This window comes from Pomacea canaliculata, linkage group LG1, assembly GCF_003073045.1.
Source record: "Pomacea canaliculata isolate SZHN2017 linkage group LG1, ASM307304v1, whole genome shotgun sequence".
NCBI lineage: Eukaryota > Metazoa > Mollusca > Gastropoda > Architaenioglossa > Ampullariidae > Pomacea > Pomacea canaliculata.
Genome location: NC_037590.1, coordinates 12,637,623 through 12,662,187, shown reverse-complemented (window position 1 = coordinate 12,662,187; position 24,565 = coordinate 12,637,623). Strand labels below are relative to the sequence as shown.

Here is a 24,565-nt window from a genome sequence, read left to right as displayed (position 1 = left end):
ACAACTCCAGATGGTGGCGGCTGGGTCCCTTCTGTCACCACACCTTATTCAGTTGTAGTATGGTCTTCCGGTCATCTACTTCTCAACACTTGTAGCGGCTTGATTATCTTGCCGATGTTTAGTACCACGACTGCCGGCTTGGCTAAAGACTAGCTTCCTGTCGTCTGCAAGCTCTCTCCTTTGACATCTCGGTCTTTATACTTTAGTCATCCCACGTAAACGCCGACAAGAGGAGTTCGATCGTTCAGAGCAGCATCCGTGACGTATGTGCACTGTAACCGTGCTGAGAGTGGGCGGGATCTCTACAAGGCACTAATGATTCGTAGTCGACCGTCTTCCTTATACAAACGTACCATCTGGCGATTATGTGCTATCTGCTCCATCTTTCTGATCTGCTAAAACGATAGTGGAAAGGATGCGTGAAGGGAAAAGAGTATCAAAGAGAATTTATGAAAGTTTTTTTCCCCCGACAAGCAGCTCGGATGTGCAAAGCTGCCTGGAGTGTAAAGCCACACCCTGGCTGTGACCCTGTCTGCTAGTTTCAAACGACGGCACCGTGGCTGTAGAAAGCTGTGTGCTGGCAGATTTGTGACTTGCCGCCATGAGTACACACAGCACTGAGTGGTCGATAGTGCCGATCGTACCTGCTGTGGCAGCTGCAGTTGTCTGAAATCTATGGTGCGACGACGACTACGGCGCTCTTGTTTACTCTCTTTGTCCATGTATCAGTTACGTCCGCTCAGATCATTCAGGGGATGGGGAGGGATGAAAATCCTAGTAACTTTTCGGCTACCTGCCTGCAGTTAGTGTCACGGTGGCACAAACACTTCAAAGAGCCTTAGAATTGAAAGAAACATTTTAAGAAATAAAAGGATCCTTACCATATGCTCGATTTTCTCTCTTTGTGTGTGTTAAGCAGATACGTAATTGCATGAGTCTATGCAATCGTAATTAAAAATAAGGAAGGACGAAAAACATCGCTCTCTAAAAAATATAATGTCCTTGGCCATAAGTATGTTTATATACCTTAATTTGATTACGCATCCAGTGACCTATATATACATATAGTTTGATTGAGAAGGCATGCATGAGGGAAAGAGCAAATGAAGGTCAGAGAATAAGTTGTGAATGTAGTAGGCTAGCTGGTACAAATTACCCAGTGTGTGTGTGTGCACGCATACATACACAGATATATAGGGATGTGTGTGTATCTATAAGCAATATAAGAATTTTGTATGCGTATGTGCAGATATACGTGTGTATATATTTGAAGCTATGTAGGTTTTACATTGTATGTTAAGCGAATAACTGACGTTTGAATATCTCAATACCCCTGAAGGGGCAAAACAATAAAATATCTTCTCTCATCACAGATTTCGGCAAGAAGTCCTGAGAAAACTATTCAAAAGTATGAAAGGAGAAGAAAAAACTCCGATCATCCTCAATCCTTCTCTCATCTCCAATGATCTCAGACTCGGATCTTTAATATTCAGTTCCGGTTGTCGATCTGCAGTTGTCTCAGTGGGGAACTTTTATCCTCCAAGGGCTATTTTGATATTTATAACATCATTCGCGGGATATACAAAATTATCTACTGAAAAATTAGCTGTTTGGTCAAGCTGTAGTTTCGCCGAAAGAGTTGTATAGAGGATGACGTTGTTATTCTTATCATTATTCTTCATGTTGCTATGGAAAAATCTCAGTGGCAGTATCACGAGCTTGTATCACTGGACTGCTGTCAGATGATTTTTTTTCCAGTTAACTACTAAAACGAGGCATGCTTGTACAAAGCTTCCGGTTTAGTCACATTCATTGTTTAGGCTCGCCGAGACCAACAGCGGAGAACTTTGCAAGAGGCTAAGCGTTGGTCTTGGCTGACAGACAGCAATCCACCTATACACATCCATGGTCTCATGCAAGACTCGCGGACTTTTTACCACTTATAGTGATGGCAGTAATAACAGCAGGAGCTACCGAAAGGCCGATTCGGTAAAAGAGGACCCATCTTTGTGTCTGGTAACTGACAGCACTGCTATAGCACAAACTGTCATTATAAGTCTTTTGGTGGATGATATTCACAAGTGTTACTTTTTAATGGTAAAAATTAAAACCTTCCTTTGAGCACGCACGTAGCGAGCACGAGAAAGTTCGAATGATAGTTTAAACTTTAGGACTACATTTCACGTCCTTCACAACAAATGTGTTTCTCGAGTCACCAACCAAGCCTACATAGCCATAGCTCAGATAAAAAGCATCGTCATCAGCAGCAACACTATCATTGTTGTCATCGTCACTGTCGTTGTCATCACCATTATTATTGGCTAGTCCAGAGATTACCTCAGCAGCCCAATCTGACATCGTTTTCGTGTCATTTGTGAAAAGAGCACCAGCCAGCTGCCCGTTAAGTGTGACGAGTTCAAAGTTTATAGGCCGCTGACTTGACTGCATCACACGGCGCGCTAGGCAAATGCTGTATCGCCGGATGCACGACGAAGCTTACCAAGCTGAGCTTTGCTCCGATATTACCAATCCCGCTAACAGCCGTTTACACAATCGAATGTCGTTGCGTCACTTGTAAACTCGTTTGTGTAGCGCCCCCCTACCCCTCGTCCCTCAATCCCAGGTGCTGCGATACTTTTGCCTTACCTTGAAGTTTCACTTGCTTTTAAAGTGACTTTTTACTTGCAATTATGGTGACATTTGGGGAAGGGGGGGTTCGAACACAAAGACACAAATCACTAAAACCAATGGATTTTCTTCCAGTATATGGTAAATATTGTAACGATAAAAGCCAACGAGATGGTAGGTGTGAGGTTTCTTTTCTCTCTCTTGTCTGAGTCACGACTATCGGACTCTCTCTCTCTCTGTGACAGTTAAGGGATTTCCATTCCTGACTCCGGAAATTGTCCCATAGCAAACCTAACGGAGTATCGATCACAGGGTGGCCTTTTTCGCACTTTACCTACTGCGCCTTGACTTTTGCCCACATAATTTGTAGCCATCTATCGCTCTTGCCGGAACCAGTCACAAGCCTGACGTCAACGCCGCTGCTGCATTTGCTATCACCACTCCACAATATCTCCATAACCAGATCGACAAAATCTTGTTACCGAGACGCTTCAAATACTGCATCAACGAGGCCCAGACAATGTCACATCCAGGCGCGGATATAAGTTGGCCACCACAAGCTCGCCTTTACGAGCCTGAAGTTGAAGGTGAAGCGCCATGCATCAACCCCAGAATCCGCTTTGACCTGGACAAGCTGCGAAACCCAAACGTTCCTAAACTCCCCCAGGCCCAATTTTGAAGCAACTGCGCTGTCTCGAACAAACTCAACAGTGATGCTGATACCTTCCCTCGTTGGAAATATCAAAGAGGTATAAACAGACAAAGAGGTACCAGGGAGGCCGAAGAAGAAGGGAAAAAAAACCCTGGGTCACGAAGGAGGTTCTTGACCTTTGTAACCAAAGGAGAGCCGTAAAAAAAAAAGAGCAGCCACCAAGTGCAGAAAGGTCAGCAGCGATATCAGCTAAGGGAAATTAGATCGAGAAAAAAATGCAGCAAGACAGAGAAAGGGGTGGAATAGGGTGACAACAAAGATTTTTTCAGCTGCTGAAGACCTCACCAAAACAGGTCAGCAGAAAACGCCGATAACTATCGATGACAGCAGTGATCATCTTCTCAAAGAAGAAAGAACTGTACTAAACCGATGGACCGAGTACTGCAGCAAACCTATAAAACCCTACTGGAGACAAACCCCCAAATCCTTCATGGCAACCAGACTGTGACCAGGGACTGCAAAACTATCAGTCTTAAGGCAAAAGGTCGCACTGGGCGAACGAAGTCTGAAGGAACGGAAATTTCCTGGGGCGGTAGTTATGAGTCGAAGATAAGATGTTGCCCTAGGGCGACATGGGAAACTCAAGGACAAGCGTATATTTCCATACCCCGCAAGTGTTGTTTTATCCATGAAGCCGTAGTTATAAACGGTGGCAAAAGGTACCCTGGTGTCTGAGGGTTCTGGAAACCGCTCTGTAACTTTGGAAATAACACATTTTTCTTTGAGTTCTTCATTCTGATCTAGGGAAACGACTTGGCCTCGTTTCATAACTACGGTCCCTGGTGTTGACAACGTCCCAGGGGAGTTGCTCAAGCATGACGGAGCAGAAACGGTGAAGCCCCTTATCACATTGTACCGAAAGGTCTAAGAGTGGCCCAAAGAATGGACATAATCGCTTGTCATACCCCTTTTTAAGAAAGGCAACAGCAAGGAATGCCAGAACCACATGGCCATATCACTAATCAGCCACCCAAGCAAAGTTTGATATAAAATCGCCTCGATTCCGTTGCTGAGAAGCTGTCGAATGGAAGAGAAAGCCGGCTTCAGACCAGGCAAGAGAACAAGCATATCTTCAACAAACGCATTCTGATTGAAAAGCACCTGCAGCACGGTATAGAGCTCTTCCACAACTTCATCGATTTCAAAAAGACTTTTGACAAGGTCTGGCAAGAGGGGTTTTAGCTTGTGGTGCAGAATTCAACATAAAAGATGGTCTTGCTCTGACCATCGAAGTACTATCCAGAGGCTCCCGGACCTCAGTCCTGATAAACAACCAGTTATGAGATCTCTTTCGTACAACAGTAGGCATTCGCCAGGCCTGCCCTATGGTGAATCTGCTGTTCAACGTCTTTCTGGAAAATATCATGAAAAAAACTTTCCATAACTACCACACCTCCGTGTTCATCGGTGGGAGACTTCTTTCTAATATTTTCTAAAACCGTCCTCCAAGGCTCCGCGGAAGAAGGGTGCTGGCGAGGCAGACCGAGAAACAACTGGATGACGAACGTGAATGAGTGGACCCGCCGCACCATGTAGGACTTACACGGGTAGCAAATTCTGGCCGCTGCTGCATATTATCAGGTTTTCCAAAAATCACTCATCTCGAAGAAGACTGAAAGCGAGCATCGCGTGACGATGGGAAACCGCCAGCCTTCGAATCCCTCTCCAGCTCTTGCGCTTTCCGTTCCCTTCCCCCATTATGTTTGTGAGCGGTGAGCAAGAGAGGAAAAGTCGAAAAATCGATGGCCGTTCTACCTATCAAATGTAGGCGGCAATGTGGCTTGAATTAAGGCCTACAAGTTATTGATCACCTAAGATGCCGGTAACGTGCGTCCGTGAGGACAGTGACCTGCCGTGAGTGGGTTAACAGCCGTAACGATGCCATGGGTATGCCGTTAGACGTACAACCAATGTGTGTTCCATCACTTCTTTCCCATTCCCCCCTCCTCCACCCACCTACAAACACTGCTTAAAGTCAGATCTTGATAAGGACCTAAGTTTAAAGTGGTATCGACACCAAAAGTGTTTTCTTTCCTTACGCTATATTTCCTTCAAATGACAATCCAGAAGAGCATTTGAATATGAAAATGTACTTGACCCCGCTAAGTATTTTCTCCCCTCCCCTCAAAAAAAAAAAAGGGGGTGGGGTCTGCATGCTTGCTGAACCACCCTTCCTGATCCAGTTAAGCTCAACATACTTGTAATTTATTAATCGTTTCATACGACTTTCAACCCTAACCCTGAAAGACGGATAAAGTTCACCACGTTTGTTACCGTGTTACCTATATTTCCATTTATAGTAAGAGCTGTGATTCTGACAGGTGCTCTGTCTGTCTCACACACACACACATTCAATAACTCAAACTATTGATCCATCATTTCACATCTCACCACTTACAGTTCAGTCGACTATGTCTGCACATTGTTTGGGGCAGGGCGAGAGGAGAATAATGCCTGTGCAACCCTGGAATCATAGAAGCCCGATAAAGGCCAAGATTTCAGCTGAAGTGTTCTCGCTACAAAGCTGCAAAAGCATTTCTCTTTCTCTCTCACTCACAATATCAACATAAATTCCAAGGGCTATTCACTATCACATATTTTTCCGAGATCAGTAAGCTCACACAAATACAAAAGTACAACGAATACAACACTGATCGTATTTTGCCGAAGGACGATCTCGGCCGTGTCGAGAGAAAACAAATCAGCATCCAGCAGTCTGCAAGTCAGGCCTGACCGCCATAAGTGCGCAGGCAAAAAAGCTCGCCCTGAGCCCTGTTCTAAGGCGAGGACTACAGCAGCTGACAAGCCCGATTCGCATGATCAAAGCAGTCTCGCAGAATAGCTGGCACGATTGTCTAATGAAGAGAATGGGATGGCGATAGGAGGAAGCTAAACTCGAGATTTCGAATCCAGATGAGGGTACACCCATGGTACACCCGCTAGCTACTGAAGCGCTAGGATATTCTGACTGAAACTACTAACTTGCAGCGTAATCCATGTCTTTTTGCGTGCCAAACACTGAAGGACTGTGCTAACCTCTACAGAGGCACTGGCAGTGCACGGGCTTTACAAACTCCTATGCTAGCATTATGGACTTTGCTTTTCGCTTTTAAATGAACCAGACTAGTGACTGCTCCCATAGCAGCTGCTCTACTGGCCCCAAAAGCTATCTGCTAAAGCGGAAAGCATTGTAGTGTTGGGCCACGTCTCCATACTGTCGATAAAGCTACTGCCCGCTTCTGAAGCGATTCAGCCGTTTTAGTTGCCACATGAAGATGCGTGCGTACATACACGTGTGTTTGGGGTAGTTCATGATGACGGGAACTTTGCTTCACCTACCTACTATTAATCTCTGTATCGCTATGGCTGATCGCGTTTCACAGCGCAGAATTACGCAGTTACGGTTACGATTATAATTGTACAAATACCCGTAGATGTTTAGCCAAATAACAATGGCCAACCATGACAAATTGCAAATGTCAACAGAATAGGCAAGAAAGAAGTGTTTACGCAGTGGACACCACCTTCCTGCACCCCGACACGCATAGAGAAAAAAACTGTTTTGATTGAATTCATGTGTGTGATAGGCGTTTTCCCATCCCAACCACCAGCTATGGGGTCGGGAGCAAAATAATAGGGCGGGTCGAGTAGCGGTAAACATGCCTAAATTTAATGTCGACCTTGTAGGCTAAAGTTGCAACCTGCACTGTCACTCCCGAGGCTTCTTGGCGTCAGCCCTCGATGTATTTCTAGTCAATAGTGTGCTAAAATGGAAATCGACATAACGCTCCTTGTTGGTCTATTATTATGTCTTCATCTCTTCCAACACTAAAATTTGAGGCCGAAGTTCACGCAGCGCTAAAGATTTCCAAAGGACAGTGCACGTAAACCTTTCCCTGACAAATGAAAGGTTCTAAGGACCAGGGATGATAACAGCTAGCAGCCATTGACGTACAGCCGCAGTACGTTTCTACTCTAGCCGCCTATTGCTACGGCTCCTTCCAGGGAACACTCAGGTACAGCCATTATGGTGACAAACAGCAGCTGAACCAGCCGAAGGGAGCGGTTGCTCCCAAAGCTGTTCCTACTTCCTACCCCGAAGGAACATAAAGGCCGACCGCAGCTGCCGAGTGGCCCGATCTTTGCCACCTTTGGGCAGCAGTGAAACCGTGAGCCTCTTGTCAGCGTAAGGTCAAGGGTCTGACTCAAACTCACTTAAACAGCAAATGAAAAAAATCCGGCACACACGATGTTCGATGCTGGGCCTACGATATTATGCATTACCTTATTCAAATGGTCCGTTGATGGTGGTGGTGGTGGTTGGGGGGATGTATAAATTACGTTAAGGCAGAAGTTTTGTAAATATTCTATGACACTATTTTATGTTCATGTTTATATGTAGTGTTTTGTGCCACGAACCTCATTTCTGTTTTATGTTGCTTTCTCCAACCCTGCTTGTAAAACATTGAGAGCTTAATGACAAGGCTGTTAAGTAACTTGAGATCTCTAAAGGTAGAGGACTAGATCACTAATTTACACACAACTCTCTCTCTCACACACACTACACAGGAAGAACAGAACAAGTACAGCTAGGTGCTGTTCTTCATCTTCAGTTTGTGGAAACTCTGAACTAAAGATATTTTCCAACTGCATTTTCCTTTTGACATTAATGGTACAAAATGCAGAAATACAATCAAGCATACCATCACAAATTGTGCACATAATAACAGTGAATTAATCTCTGCAATACTGATATGGTCATCTGAAATGATTGCTATCAAGATATCAAAATATCACTGTCAACGCCATATGTTCTGTCAGTGATGAGTCATCAATACTATCTTTTGGTTTTAATGAAATTATAGTAAAATACCTATATTCATGTAGAAATATTTATGGTTCATACACAAATATACAGTAATCATTTATAGAGATTGATCAGTATGTAAGCTTTACTCTATTTTCCCTCCACACAACATAATATTAGATATTAAATATTAGAATAACCACAATAACATCATGACACATCAAGAAAAGTTTCCTGTATTTAAGTTTCAAGTATTTATCTGCCATGTTTTTAGATTGTTTAATTATTAAATGTCCTAGTAAATGTTTCCTTTACTAGTTTTTTTTCAGGAGAAATAAACTGATGACTACTGCAAGGTGCTGAAGTGGCGTTATAATAAATACAGTATTAATAATGCATTCAACTCTGCAAATATTCTGAGATACTGATTCATGCCTAAGCAACATAGTCTGCACACATGATTAAAGGCCAAACAATAAAAAGGCTGCAAGTAGCGTTTCGCATTGTCACCAGTGACTGCAGACTAATGGTTGAGCGGAAAATTGACCCCACAGGGAACGTTATCATAACATGTTGCACATAATCAAAATCATCTTACAGGATCAATAATATTATGACAAGATAAACTTAGGTTTTTTTAAGCTTATGATCTATTTGGTTTTTTATTCATGAAACCGGTCGGCAGTTGTTCGTTCTTGATGGTGAAGAGATGTGGTATTACTCGTACCGTAGTAGTAGAGGAACAGTTAATGCAACATCAGAACGAAAGTACATACATATACGTTGACTTTCGAGCTCAATTTCATACTCATAAACTTATATTTTGCTTTTACCCATGAAAAAATGCTTGAAGCACATAGCACATATGCGTGATAAAAGCGAAGACTGCATCATCGGGAGCGAGAAAGTGACTAACGCACAAAAGACTGTCAAGAGAAAAAGCAGCAGTTCGTTTGGCAATCATCCACTCACACTGCAATTTTTTCGCTCACCTTCACGAAGATTAACATGACCATCTGAAAAACGAGTTTCACTAGCCATTCCGAGTAAGCAGAGAGGGGGATAATATTCTCCTGAAGTATCCACAGCTTGTTCTCTAGCAAATTCTGCGCACGTCTATCATACTGAAATGACGAGGCTCGATCACACACACAAAGCCCTTAGTGATGTCGCCATTTTAGATGAGATCTATTAGAGCAGGGGAGATAACTCGGCTAACATTTCCCAGCGAGCAGACGACTGACTACGACACGACGTCTGCCACGCAGAAACATACAGTACGCAGCATTTTACTTTGTCGGACATTATCATACACATTCATGCCTAATAATTTATACGAATAACACCAAGAGGCCTCGCAAAGCAAAGGAAACTATATGAAAACTATAAATAGAAGCAGAAAGATGTTTCTGCAACTAAATGCACTAAAGTGTGAACCATTTCGTTTGAAAGATCATATCGTGTGCAGTCGTTATTTGTATATAAGTGATCCGGTGTGGCGCAGTCACATCAACTTGAAACTGTATACTTTTAACTAAACTTGTTGAAGTGTCCTCTGCTTTCATTTTAGTGTGGCAACCGCCGGGTTTCATTAAAATTGTCTTCACTGATTAAGAGAGATCCGCTTATTTCCCATAACGCAATGTGATCTGACATTATTAAAGTTATATAAACTATATATTATCTTCTTATTGAGTGTTTCACATACTCAACAGATTTTATTTACTAATGTAGTTCTACAGAAGGTACTTTATAAAGCCATTTATAGGTCAACTGGACTATTTACCTATATATCTTCTCATAGGCAAAATCATCTGATGTTTGAGTCGAGAACACTATATACACTGAAATAAATGTACTTTTGAGTAATTTTTGCAATCATTGTATTTAATAACCATACATTATATTTCTTGTTGTTTGTTTTCATATATAGTTCGTTGCAGATCTGCACACACATGAACCTCGATCGACGTTCAGTTAGTTGACTCGAGCAAGCTTTTGACATGGGAAAGATGTTGAAAGAAAATAAATGCACAGGTGAGGACAACGGTAATTAGTTTCAAAGCCACGATACTGCATTCACGAGTTAATAACGACGACGACGAAAGCATATATACTTTTGCGCGCGATCGTAGTTTCTTTCGTTGTGGGGGTTCAGAATGTTGACCAATCGTCATGTACGAATGATCACGTGAGACAGGTAACTTTTGCGAATCTTTGCGTCACTATATTATATTCGACAGGTGAGTTATTTTATGGAGCGAAATCATTGTACTGCAAGAGGAAATAATTTATTCCATTTTATCCGCTAAATATATAACGGGTAATACATCAGAAAAGTATGGAGTCTTTTTATTCAGTCTACATGGCACCTAACAACGACAGGTGATAAATAAAATGTCCCGAAGTGGGTGTCCCTTTTCCGGCAAAATGGCGACGTTGCCGTGTAAATTGAATGATTACTACATGTTTCACGCATTTGCTTGTCATAGTATTACTTTTCTTTAATGCACTTTATTCGATGCATTCCAAGCCATCTTGCACGTGCACGCTCGTTTGTTCAAATCATTAATGCTTGCCATTGCTGTGTGCCCAGAAACGTTAAGATCCATGCTGCTTAAGTACTATTCCGGAAATACTTTCCATTATCGGTAGAGACATTGCACATCTCTTTTCATTATAATCACACAAACTCCAAGACATAATCCTTCTGTTGCTCGGATGTGTCTGTTTAGACCTCTTCAAAGTCTGACTGAAAGCGGAACTAGCGTGCTGGCAAGAGGCATTAGAATATGCGCTTCATGTAAACATCGAGGTAGGGAGTAGATTAACCCTGCGGGAGTCACGGACGCAGTGAATTACTGGAGTATTGCACAAACGCATATGTACTTCAGTATAAAAGGGTCTTTAAAGATTTTTACAGTGAGTTGAACCAATTATTCTGTGCGATTTGTCGACTAAGTGTACGAAAATCCCATAAAAAAGAAAACTCTGAAAGTTTTGTATACAGCCATAGGCAATGCAGATGCTTCGTTCATCATTTTGATTGCCATTTGCTTAGAAAGAAGATGAAAAGTTATAAATTTCTATTATATTATGCATAAATTCTCGTAATGGATACTACTTTAGATAGTACAGCATTATATGTTTACAAGAAGTGTGACTTGTATTATGTGGTTTTACATTTGAAATGATTTTGAAAACTGCTTACTTGATTTGCCTAGTTTACCTGATACGAATGAATGCTTTATTATATTTCAACTGCTTTTACTTTCTTGCAGGTTTTGTGAAGAACTAAAACAGGGAGAAGGCACAATGCCTTCAGCAACATCTGAAGCACTGAGTGCCAAAGGTTGAGTAATTTGCTGTTTTCAAAATCTTTTCAGGAAAGTTTTCCATAATACAATAAGTGCTTAGCACCATAGCATGCATGGTTTCTGGAAATCCACATTTAGAGATATTCTGCATAATTGTTTTCTTTGTTTTATTTGCATTTTTTGTGTATTTAGATAAACAGGTAGTCTGTCGACTTAAGACCATGTTTGCTATGACAGTAGTCATGTTCCAAATGTTGTGAAAATAAATTTGATCTTAAGGCCAAATAATCAACCTCCTAGCTCTCAGTAGTCCAAAAACTGGTTTAGCATAAATTAGAATTTGGTTTTTTGTTTTTAATATTGTATAAATGTCTCTATATGTTAAAATGATTAAATATCTAAAAACAGTTTGAAACATTGTGTGCTGTTTCATAGATTTGCCTATATGAATTTTGTATTTAAACTTTTGTGCAGAATAAAACTAATTTTAATTTTTGCCTTTCTCATTGAAACAAATTATGTATGTTTCTTTATAGAGGCTGTAGAACAGCTGAGAGAGAATTTGGATGACCTTGAACACATTGGTGCAGAAAATGATGACATTGAGTTCCTTCGACAAATTCTTGAGGACCATTCATTGATGAATATCATTGATGTATGTTAATCTGGTTTATTATCTGTCCTTGACAACATGCGATATTCAGTAGGGTGAAATGTACCTGCATGCGTTTAATACTTTTAATAGAAAATTTTATGTCAGATAGGGAGATAGCATTGCTAATTAATAGTTTTGGTAGCACATAGCAGCTTTTGATATTACAAAATACCCTCCCCTTGTAAATTTTATGATTAATAACAAGATATTCATCTTGTCAATTGCAGATCCATGAAAACTTAGAAGTGAAGCTTCCACGAGCTCGAGATCATGAAGCAGTTGAGACTGCTCGAGATGTTCTAGACTTGTGTGGAGTCCAAGCTAACCGAATCCCAGCAGCAGCAGATCTTCGAAATGTCATGGACAGTCCCCACTTCAAGGTAATATTCACATCACCAGCAACATTAATGTGGACATCATAAGAGGCATGTCGGTTTCATACCCTTGTAGCAAACTTCCCCCAATTAACCCTGTAGGTGGGAATGGGTACCTGACTCCATAGAGGGTTGGGGGAAGGTTTGACACCATACATTATTACAATTTCCATAAAAATAAGTAAAACAAAGAAACTGCCCAAGGCTGAAACTAAACTGTGCTTGATTATCGAAATATCTATATCTTTTTATTTATATTTATATATATGTGTGTGCTTTAAATCATAATGTCAAAATATTTAGTTTGGTTCATTTTTGTATCTGTGCATATGTGAACTTCAGATATGAAAAAAGTGGGGTTGCATCTTGATTTGACCATACTTTAGTCCCAAGAAACATTTTGACTCCTAACCATCCATAAATTTTATTTGTGTGTGTGGACAAAAGGATAGGCAGCCTTTTTTGAAGTAACAAGCTGGGGGAAACATTTTTTTATACAAGTGGCCTGGCATTGAACAAAGTCATTATGGTTAGAGAACTGGGATGTGCAGATTTCAACAGAGATGGTTCAAAGGAAGAGATTACAAAGATTGGATACTGGAGGAAAAAAAAGACAGAAATGCATTATAGACTTTGCAATGTATCTTTGAATATTGTTTCTTAATCTTGGCTGAAGCTAGTTTAAAAGCAGACGTGACAACAAAAATATGTGGGAAGAATGAGAAGCACCATAGAGCTGAAACTGATAAGAAAATGGCTAATAAAATTGTGCCCCAGGTTATATCTTCCTTCTTTGATCTATAAATCTGTGATAAATGAAATATGAGGGACAGATGACCTGTAGTTTGGTTTGTCTGTATGTTATGAAAAAGTCCTTGAATGATCCTTATAACAGGTTTCCAGGTCCTTATTTTCAGTGCGGTCAGTCTTGTGTGAACCCTGCTCATAACTTATTTTATCTTTCAACGCAGGCATTACTGATAGCCCATGATGATATCTGTAATAAGCGATATGAAGAGCAGTTTGAGACATACATATTGTCAGAGCCACCACCACCTGTCTTTAGTACAGCTGCAGAGCAGGTGCGCTTTGTCAACATTCACAAGTCACAGAATGAGCCGTTGGTAGGTATTGTGGTTTTAATGACTAGTGTTTGTTTTTAAATAAAGAATATTGTGATGGATCAATAAAAATATGTGATAACGGGTATTGGGGTGTGTATTTCAATTACCAACAGAAATGTTGAGTCATAGAGATTTTGAAGACTTCAATTGTTCTGTGGTTTTTTTTTCATGACTGCTTGATGATGTCATTTCAGGGCATTACTGTGAAGTTAGATGAGAAGGATGACTTGGTGATAGCACGCATTCTTCAAGGAAGTCTCATTGATAAACAGGGTAGGCAATTATGTGATTATTCCTTACCAGCTTTTGAAGCAAATGAATCACATAAGATTAAATACATAAGAGAATTAAAAAGGAAAACCAAAAAAAAAAGTCATTGACTTAGATGTTAAAAATCATGGGAACAATGGTGCTGTTTAAAAGCTGGGATTTCCTGCTTTTTGTGTGTAGGCTTGTTGCATGTCAATGACATTGTGCGAGAAGTCAACGGTATTCCAGTTTGCACCCCTGAGCAGCTTATGGAAGTAATAATGGATTCTGATCCATCTATCACTTTCAAAGTTGTCCCTTCATACCACAACAAGGTTGACGCAAAACCAGTAAGCATTCAAACATTGTTATAAATATCAGCATTTGATTATGTTTTAAATGATAAGTTTTTTCTCTTTGGAAAAAGGAAGTGCACAGACTTCTGTCATTTTCAGTGTAAACATGGTTGAAGCTTCCCTCAAAACCCATGAATTTAAAGTTCAAAAGAAAGTACAAAACATCAAAGTCCTGCATACAACTCTAGTTGTTATGTGACCTCATATTGCTCCAGCAGTCAGAAATACATATTAAAATGGTGGTGTTCGGTGTGTTATATACCTTGAATCCATATTTACAAGTACAGGTTGTCTTCATCAGGGAACATAAGCCATGTGTTATCCTTGAAGACCAACTACTTTTGAGAATATAAACTAATATTCTTGATAGAAATTTCAGCGTTTTCATTTAGACTTCTTAGTTTAAAACACTTTCTTATAAACCTTCGTGTTTGGGAACCTAAGCAAGCATTGTTTTTTATGTTTGCTATCAATTTTTATGGTAAATGTTTTTTTTTTTAATGTTCCAGCTCTACATGCGGGCACGATTTAATTATGATCCTATGAAAGATCGACTTTTACCCTGCAAAGAAACTGGGCTCCCATTCCAGCTGGGCGATGTTTTGGAGATTGTGAACAGAGATGACCAGAACTGGTGGCAGGTACACCAAGTTTTAGACTTATTTGCTGTGGATGTTTTTCTGAAGAAAAAATTTAAAGTGGCCAAGTCTAAGACTCTTGGTTGTATGTATGACAGATACTTTTTGATTAAAAGATGCCTTACACTAGGTGTACTTACTCAAATCTTGCCATGTAGAATACTGGTAATCTTAAAGGCCCATTATATCTAGGTAGTATAAAGGACAAAGGGATGAGAGAATTGTGTACGAAAGGGAAAATGTCTCCATCAGAATGCCACGATGTTAACTTGATATACCTGGTATTCAGTGTCGCTCGACCATTGCTGGAGAACTCGTTTTGGACCCTGAATGGTAAAGAAAGTAAGAAGTCAGGAAAAATATGTGAAAGTCCAGCATGCCTCAAATTTCTGTTAATACTTTTCTGCGTCAAGGATATCAGTCATTATGCTCAGACTTTAAACATTGATAGTAAATCAAGAATTTAGAGTGTTAAGGAGTTTTTTCCTTTGGGGTATGGGGGTTAAAAAAGGTGACTCCATTTGAGGAACAGCATAATTTGTTTTATTGAAACATTATTTTTTCACATATATGGAATTAGGCACGTCTTGCTGACATCAATGGACCTGTAGGGTTGATACCATCTCCAACACTTGAGGAGAAACGAAAAGCATTTGTGCCAGTAAATAATGACTACTCCAAAAGCAGTCTTTGTAAGTATCTTGTTATCCTTGGAGTGTTTGATGAGCGAGTGGAATATTTTCATAGCTGGGAATATTAAGAATAAATATTTTTTCTGTAAACATTCATTAATCTGAATAAAAATGATACTCTTATTTTCCTTTTTCAGTCTGCGGCTTGACAAAAAAGAAGAAAAAAACAATTAAATACAGTTCGAAAGATTCTAAAGGTGAGTAGTTTTCATGTGAGAAGAATAAGTATGCTGGTCAGTTTTGTGTTTCTTCTTTGTACTAGATGACATGACTGCAGGGACATCCAAGCCACAGATGCTTTCTAACAATTGGAAGTTATCACCCTGACTGCATAGGGCATGTGTGTAGTGTGCTTTACAGATCAGGTGAGCTACTGCTATAAAGGCAAGATCCCGGCCAATGCTGCAGTTTTTTTACACCATGAATGTTTGTGCCAGACAAAGCTCACTCAGCTCTCAGAAGAAGCAGCGATGACTGGCCAGACCATCAACATCAAGAAGATGGAGGTAATGCAGGTCAACAACAAGCAAGAAGCCCCACTCCAACTACATGGGGAATGTATTACAGAGTCTGACTGTTTCACCTACCTTGGCAGCATAGCAAAGATGGAGGTGCAGATGAAGATGTAAGAAGCCAAATAAATAAAGCCAGACTTGCATTCCACACCCTGCGACCTATCTGGATCTGCAAGGCCTTATCTATGCACACCAAGATCTGCATCTTCAAAGCAAATGTAAAGTCAGTCCTGCTATATGGATCTGAGACATGGCGTGTGACAAACCCCATCACCAACAAGATTCAGACATTCGTCAATAGATGTCTGCTCCACATCCTCAACATCAGATGGCCCGAGGAAGATCTCCAATACAGACCTGTGGGAGAGAACCAACCAAAAACCTGCCAGCCAAAACACCAAGAAGCAGAAGTGGGGCTGGATCAGTCACACCTTGCGAAAGCCGCCCAACAATTTAACAAGACAAGTGCTGGGCTGGAGGGTTGGGAGACCCAAACAGATATGGAGGAGATTGGTCGACAGCAAGGTGGAGGCAGCTGGTGTGACATGGTTCCAGCTGGAAAGGGATGCCCAGAACCGGGTCCAGTGGCATGGCGTAGTTGCGGCCCTATGCTCCACTGGGGGCAATTAGGAGCAAGAAGAATGAATGTTTGTGTTTCATCTAGCTGTGTTCTAGCCATTCATAGTTTGGCTTGCTGTTTTGCAAGTAGTCTTTGCCAAAGTAGATGGACTACTTCTGTTCCTGTCTCCACTACTTTAGCCTCTTATTTTGTCTTTGTTTTCTGCTGATTCTTGCTGCAGACAGGTTACTTTTGAACTCCTCAAATACCAAGTGCCTTCAGAAGCCAATGACTTCAACATAAACCAACCTTTTATATTTTTATGCATGAAGATCAGGTATGACTGAATGTTGACTCACTGTTTTCTTCTATCTGCAGTTCTGGCTTGAGCCTGGTCTGAAGGGGGTGGAGGGGGGAAGACTGGTCTTTCAGGTTTATGCTGGGTCTGTTCTTTGATATCCTCAGAAACAGGAAACGGGTGTCCCTCAGGGCAGCACACTCACCTACTCTTTTCAGTATAAGATTTGATCTTAAAGTCTGTCCCATGTGTAGACAATTTCGCTCTGTGCATCTGAGGCAGCTCTTACCATGTGTTGAATGCTGTCATCAGATGTGTATTAGTGGTTTTCAGAAATGAGCGACAGTAAATGGCTTCAAGTTTTCTTGAATCGGAATGCATTCATTTTTGTAAAGACATGTTTCCAGACTTGTCAATCTTTGTTAAACAGCACAGTATTCAAAGTGGTTCAAGTTGTAAAATTTCTTGGTGTCATCTTTGTAATATTAAATATTAATATCATTCATGGTACAGAGGTACAGATATCTGAATCTCTCACTCACTTGCTTGGATATGTACCCACCCACCTGCACATGCTTGGCAACTATAAAAGGAAATTTTGAAAATGATTGGACACAGTCACTAGTCATACCTTCTCCAAAGAAAACAACCCACAATGCCAGAACTATCAGTTTAATCAGCCACCCAAGGAAAGTCATACTTAAAATAATCCAGAATTGCCTCAGTACTACTGCTTAGAAATTGCTAGCAAGTAGGACAGGCTGGTTTCAGAAAAAGCAGGAGCACAGTTGAACAGGTCTTCAACTGTCACATCCTGATAAAAAGCACAATATCAGCGTCATGGTCCTCAGCTGGTATCAGTCATGAGTGAGTACAGTTCTAAAAGCAAAAAGAGATTACACTGTTACAAAAAAAAAACTATTAATAAGTGAAACATTTTTTATCTGCAGTTTTTTCATATTCTTATCATTGTGCAGAGTTTGATACAGCAGACGTGCAGTGCTATGAAGAAGTTCGGAGAATGGCACCCTTTCAGCGACGAGTCCTTGTACTAGTAGGTGCACATGGAGTTGGCAGGCGATCTCTCAAAGAGAGACTCATCAAAGATGATCCTCGCCGGTTTGGTGCTGCAATGCCTCGTAAGCTTATGCCAGTTTTGGTTGGCAGACAATTGGTTGAAATCTGTGTAAATGTTCATGCTGAATAAATATCTGATAAGCATGCATGAGAAGTGTAATAGTGCTGTCAAATGCGTATGCAGATGCTTGGTTAACTTCAAACAGGTCTTGTTGCTTGGGCATTCATTTAGCCTGGGTCAATTCAACATTCGGTGTTGGGGCAATAGGATGATAAAATGGTTATGACAGGGTCAATTCCTGTCAACTCTGGCAGGAAGTTGACATGGCTGGGGCAACACGGTATTGTCGAAATGACCAGTCCCCACCCTTTCCCCTGTTCCTTGTCTGTTTTTCTTTACTAGCGCATCAGTTGATTGTGCTTCATTAACGAATTTTTGCAGAAGTCATTTGTTTATAAAAATATGATTCTTATGACTCTCCGTTTTTGCTCTTTTGTGACTTTCTGCAGAGACATTTTAAAAAATCAATGTAGTACATTCTAAGAGAGCATATTTTGTCTACCATGGTATAAATAATAATGATGATGATGAGGATTTATATCGCAGCTTTCCAAAAATTTTGCTCAGAGTGCTTTATATAAATCATACATTACATAGACTAAATCATAAACAACCATGCACATGTATTTGCACATGTACCATATAGCAGACACTCACTTCTACAACAAACACTCTCACTTCTACAACAGACAGTCACATATATTGATTGATTCCTGGAGAGTTAATTCCCTATAAATCCAAGTAAAAGCAACAAAGAAAAGCACTATGATATGATTTTAAAAGCTTTATTTTCAACATTTAAAATAAGTGAACTTAAATTGACAGATCATGGTTCCTTGAATAACAGCAGGATGGCTGATTTCCCTCTTTAGATCAGTTACAACTTGATTTTGATGGATCTTAGCAAGTTTTATTAGAGACGTTTTGTTAGTGTATATTATGTTGGGTACAATTAACAGTCATTTACTCTGGTCTGTTAACTGATTTTAATTGTACATGTGGCTAAAATATGTACCAAGTATGTTTAAGACAATTATTCCATATTAAAAATGCTTTCAAAATTCTTCACTTCCCTTTAATTTAATTTGGCTATATTTAACATCATGAGTGCTTTCTTCATGCAGATACGTCGAGAGCTCCTAGGGAGAAAGAAGTGCATGGTCAGGGTTATTACTTCACTGACCGGCTTACAATGGAAGCCGACATTATGGCTGGCAAGTATGTGGAATATGGAGAATTCAACAACAATTTGTATGGCACTCGTCTTGATACTGTACGAGAAGTCATCGATTCTGGGAAGATGTGTGTCCTGGATGTTAACCCAACTGTAAGTTCATCACCTCTGGCCAAGAAAATAAACCTAAGCATAAAGATTTAACCATTTAGGCATTGGGGGTTCCCCCCCCTACATTATCCTCATTTTGTTTTTTCGTGTAGAAGAATGTTGTTTTTAGGTTTAAAATAAACCTCTGTGGTGTTTTCAGGCTTTGAAAGTTCTAAAGACTTCTGAGTTTCTTCCATTCATTGTGTTCATTGCTGCCCCAAGTGTGGAGGCATTAAAAGTCATGTACGAAGAAGGGCGAAGGTTTGCTCGTGGGAACAAGGTAAGCAAAGGCTTAAAAGCAAACTAACAAATGAAATATTTGATCTCATTTTAAATAGTTAAAAGAAGTGATGCAGCATGTTTCTTAATTCACCTTGAAGACGTACAAATAAAAATAACAGTTTTCCAAGGTTTAAACTATATTTGTGTTCGCTATTTTTATCCATTAATATGGAGTATACTTTGTGAACTAAATTCTATAGTTTATAACCTAAAATTAGTGTCAATTTTTTGGGGGGCTGAATAGATCAAAGATTTGTGGAAAAGTAGGTAGCAGAGTAGTAACTTGTGTGAAAAGTTTTTTTTTTCTGACTTTTCAGGATCGGGGAGGAGTGGAAATGAAAACAGTAAGTTTTGAAAATCTTGCTGGTCTCATTTGCTTTGTGTTGATCAATTCATATCACAATCTGTTAAGAACGTTAAAAGGTAACACTACTATGTGTACCTGTGAACATCTGAATTCTGTGACAAAGCTGCTACTGTTGATTTTACCAGCTGCATAAGGTTTGCCTGTGCAATAAATAACCATTCACAGCATTTTTGTTACATTGCAGGAGGAAGATTTTATTACCACAGTTAAGGAAAGTCAGCAGATTGAACGAGTCTACAGCAGCTACTTTGATGACATCATAGTCAATGACTCCTTTGAAGATGCCTACCGCCAGTTGCGTAAAGCTTTAAATGAGCTCACTTCTGAGCAGCAGTGGGTGCCTGTCAACTGGGTGTATTGAGCACATAGACTTCCAAAAGTGTGGCTACCTGTATTAGCTGCATGCAGTTTCTTTGATGCAAAGTGCATGACAAATTTGGGAGAGACAGCTTTTTATTGTCTTCCCACCTGCACATTCAGACTTTTTAAGATTAAAAATGTGCTGTAAAAAAAAAAGGTAGTTTGTAAGAGGAACAAAACAGGATGTAACCATTGGTTCTTTATTTTTTTTTTTCTTTCTGGTTGGGAAGTGGAAGGTTATATCTCACCAATTTTCAGATGGTCTAAATTCAGACCACAAGAAATAGAATATTGCATAAATCCACTTAGTGCCTTTAAAGATAATGTGTACAGATACTGGGGCATCTAAACTAACAGGTAGCTGTTAGTATGTGTGTAATCTGTGATTTCAAGAAGAATCCTTAAAATCAAAATTTAACAGACTGAAAAGAATGACAGCTTTTAAGATTTATGTCAGTTTAAAAAAAAAATAGCTAGAAATACACGGGTGTCGTTTCATGAACATGTTGAATGACGTTAAATAAAATGTACCATCTATAAAAGGTAAAGTTTATTTTATAAAGTTAAATTAAACCCAGTATAATTTAGATTAGTTTAAGAGAAATGTATATTTATATCATTTTTATTTACAGCAGTGACTTATTGCACATCATTAAAAGTGAATATATGCTTTCTTAAAGCATAAACTCTAATTCAGTGTATCTAACAACATTTACTTTTAATATTTATAAAGGTGTGGCTATTTCTAAATACTTCAGGCTAAGAATGTACACCTGGACATTGTAGGAGAATAAATATCTTTTATTCTCGAAGGATAATAGAGGGATGACAGTAGCAATAACAGTAGATTGCTGAGATGTTGCATAGTTTAGAGGTTCAAGAACCTGTTGAATGAAGAAGAGTAATTTGGAAGTTAAAGGGCCTTGAGCTAATTTGCACTAATTAGCTCACAGAAGATGTAACATCATTGTGTTGGACCTTTCGAGTTACTTGTACTACTTTTTAAACCAAAATAACATTCCATGTAAGTACAATGTCATAAACAGAAATGTAATACTGATTTCCAGCCATTTATTTGGATATTACCTGGCCAATCACAAATATAGTGGCAGTGGTGCTAGAAGTGCCTTTCCATCAAGAGGCAGGCTAGCTACAGATGAAATGTTCATTGGAAAATATTTATTAAAAATGTGTTTTGTTCTTAATTGGAACTCATTTTAAATGTTTAACACGCACCTTATGTTAACATCTTCAATAAAATTCTTAAGGTAACATTCCAAAATGTGTAGATCTCTTATGACTTTAATCAATAATAGGCTGGCATGATGGCTATGAAGGAACAGTGACTAGGCCACAAAGCCAGTCATTGTGATACTAGAACCTGTTCTTGGATTCTTGTATTGGTTTTAAATTTTTTCAGCAAAGTATGACATGATGAAGTCTTCAAATGGTGGTCTGTGATCTCTAGAAATTACACAGATTGAAAAAAGTACATTTATATTTCCATGTATATAACTCCTTTTGGAGAAGGGCTTGTTTATTGGATCATGCATTCTGCAAGTATGGCTTGATCAATAGTATCACTGTCTTTTATTGCAGGAGTAAAGATAAAATTGTTTAGTTGGACTCTTGCCCCCTAAACTTGAAATGCATTTATTACATTTTGTTGTTCTAAGGCTGTATGAAAAAATGGTTAGGTGATTGAAATAAAACAGCATATTTTTCTAATTTCCATTGAAAAAATGTCTAAACGCAAAGTTTTTCAACTACCTTTTCATCAGTACTCCCTTTTTATAACTTTTAGGTTGCATATGTATTTTTCATCTAGAGTAATGTTTGGATGACAGTGTGCGATTGGAGATTTTAGATCGGAAGATATTTTTATCTGCTTTTAAAATCAGACTTATATGTTATGTCTATTTGTATCCTTTTAAAGGTTCATATCTTCAAGGTCTAACCATTCTAAAATTTGACAAATGATCCACAGAAAAGAGCAGTTTATTAATTCATGAAATTTATTTCTCATATGCAAGATCCCTGTCCACTTTTTACAAAGTTTTATGCAATTTGTGTGATGAATTTTGTCAAGATTTTCAGGGTTGCAGCAATGATGGAAAGGGAAGTTAGGGAACTGGGTGTGTGAGTTGTGTGCAATGCATGCATGGACTTGATGACAGTAATCATACCCTTAATAAGATAAAAGATATCTAGAAAATAGAAACCTTACATTGTGATAAAGAAATCTGAATAGATATATGGAGATGTCGATATCTCTGCACGCTTTACTTCTAATAGAGCAGTACACATGCAACATTTTAGATGTACAATATCTGCAAGAAAAATGCTTCAAGGCAGATATTGATATAAGGTAATGGGTCATACTAGTGTAATTGTGCCTTTCAGGAGTTATTTTTGAAATTGCCTTAACATGACCGTCCTCTGAAAATTTTTCCTAAAGTGATTGCAATAAAAGGATGCCTTGCCCTTAGTGTTTTGGGGGATTGCATCTTCTATTTCCTGGGTAATCAGAATTTATGAGAGTTATTTACAAGGCTGCACAGTCTGCAACTGGTCAATAGCAGTGGATCATGCTAACCTATGCATCAACTTCTTTTCAACTACTATCTAAAAATAAAATTACAATTTATGGAATGAAGTTAGCAATTAAACAGTTGTACATTACTTTCTCTTCAGTTTAGTGTTACTATATCTAGAGATCTGTGAATTACACCCAAGTTTGTTTATTCAGTGTTTGAGGTTCTTTGTCATCCAGAATTGTGTATTCAAGTCTGTTGTTCCTCCGCTAACATTGTTCATTGAGGTATCACATTCCATTCTCATTTTATGTTGTATGACTTCCATGGTTATAAAGCATTGTTTTAATTGAAAAGAATGGGTGCCCAGTGACTGAAGTATGCACCCACATGGAAATTTAAGACTGCCTGTGTTGGTAGCATATACATTTCAGACAAAAGTTGTGGTTTCAGAAACCACAAAACTTGCTTCTTTTTATTTTACATTTCTTTTGCACTGTTTTTTTTTTTTTAACCACAGGACCTGTAGACAAAAATCAAATGGTTAAGTGGTGTGATGTTACATTGGATCAGTGCCTGCATAAGGTTTCTGACTACAGCTTACATGCTAGCCAGTCACAGTCAACTGGATGGGTTATGAATGTCGATTCTAGTGCATGCAGGCATTACGGTTTTTCTATTATTTAGCCTTGTCTGGAACTTTTTGGCATGTCATAAAGCTGAGTGTTTATGTGTGAAATAGAAATTCTCATATTCATTCTTTCCTGTTTTTAGAATCTTGCCATTTGCCATGTTTCCTTTTGTCCTTTACTATTACTCCATTCTCAGAATGTTTGTTACTGGCACTAAGGTATCATGTTACTGTATATTTTTTAATCACATTCCTACAAATGTCATATTTTATGGACCTCTTAGAATACTTGTAATAAAGGCATTACTACTGTTGCTTTGAAACACTGTGTCCAGCATTTTAAATATACAAATGTAAAGGTGCAACTACTAACATCCTAGCTTCACCACTAGCAAATGGCATACACTTATGTTCTAATATATAAAGTGCACAAGTATTTAGACATGGGCCTTGGTTCATGATATTAACAAAGTACACACTCTGTGTTTCATGTTGAGTACATGGGTGTGAAGGAACCTCCAATGTAAAAAGCAACCACAATAACCAGGAACTCCTGTTGGAAAAAGTCATGACAGCCAGCAATGAATACTAGAGACACTATTTCTATTTTTTTTATGGAAAAGATCTTGCTCCAGAATATTTGAATCATTCCACCTACATCTTCTTAACATCTATGTATATATGGGTGTCTATAATACATGAGAACAGTTTCTGTAGTTGACAACCATGTGGCAGTGAGTACATTTTGTGACCTAGACAAAAGTGCTGGGTGGCAGTCGAGCAATGAATGCTAATGTACACAAATGTGCCACAGCATTTCTTGGATCATATTTTGAGATGTTATTTCAATAACTGGGCTGCTGTCAACATGTTCCACATATGTAATCTTACACAATTTTATTTCTCATAAAAGATTTGGGGTATATTCATTGTAGCAGGAGCTAGTGGTTCAAGTAGCAGGATATGATATATGTATTTACAAAAAAAAAATTTATTGAAAATAGA

At 39.1% G+C, this 24,565-nt stretch overlaps 2 protein-coding genes across 7 annotated transcripts in view; one reads left to right on the top strand and one right to left on the bottom strand.

The window, feature by feature from the left end:
- The window catches only part of LOC112569616 (cyclin-dependent kinase 14-like), a 52,063-nt gene extending 42,717 nt beyond the window's left edge, over positions 1-9,346 (bottom strand). Inside the window, 1 exon segment of the mRNA XM_025247453.1 lies at positions 9,140-9,346. Coding sequence (XP_025103238.1) covers positions 9,140-9,188 — 49 coding nt within the window. The 5' untranslated portion in view covers positions 9,189-9,346.
- Positions 9,347-10,126: 780 nt separating this feature from the next.
- On the top strand, positions 10,127-23,883 carry LOC112563531 (MAGUK p55 subfamily member 6-like). Of its 6 annotated transcripts, XM_025237545.1 has the most exons (16): positions 10,357-10,390; positions 10,882-10,962; positions 11,429-11,499; positions 12,001-12,119; positions 12,347-12,499; positions 13,465-13,617; positions 13,812-13,890; positions 14,068-14,216; positions 14,732-14,863; positions 15,441-15,552; positions 15,690-15,749; positions 17,902-18,063; positions 19,187-19,389; positions 19,547-19,666; positions 19,986-20,012; positions 20,220-20,396. In XM_025237545.1, exons 3-16 carry the CDS (start codon positions 11,463-11,465, stop codon positions 20,394-20,396), a joined length of 1,683 nt encoding a protein of 560 aa, XP_025093330.1. In that variant the 5' UTR covers positions 10,357-10,390; positions 10,882-10,962; positions 11,429-11,462. The 6 variants fall into 6 exon arrangements, with proteins under 6 accessions (XP_025093297.1, XP_025093308.1, XP_025093330.1 ...); XM_025237512.1 differs by lacking the exons at positions 10,357-10,390; positions 10,882-10,962 and adding an exon at positions 10,127-10,184; XM_025237523.1 differs by lacking the exon at positions 10,882-10,962 and having other exon boundaries at positions 10,325-10,390.
- Positions 23,884-24,565: the final 682 nt, after the last annotated feature.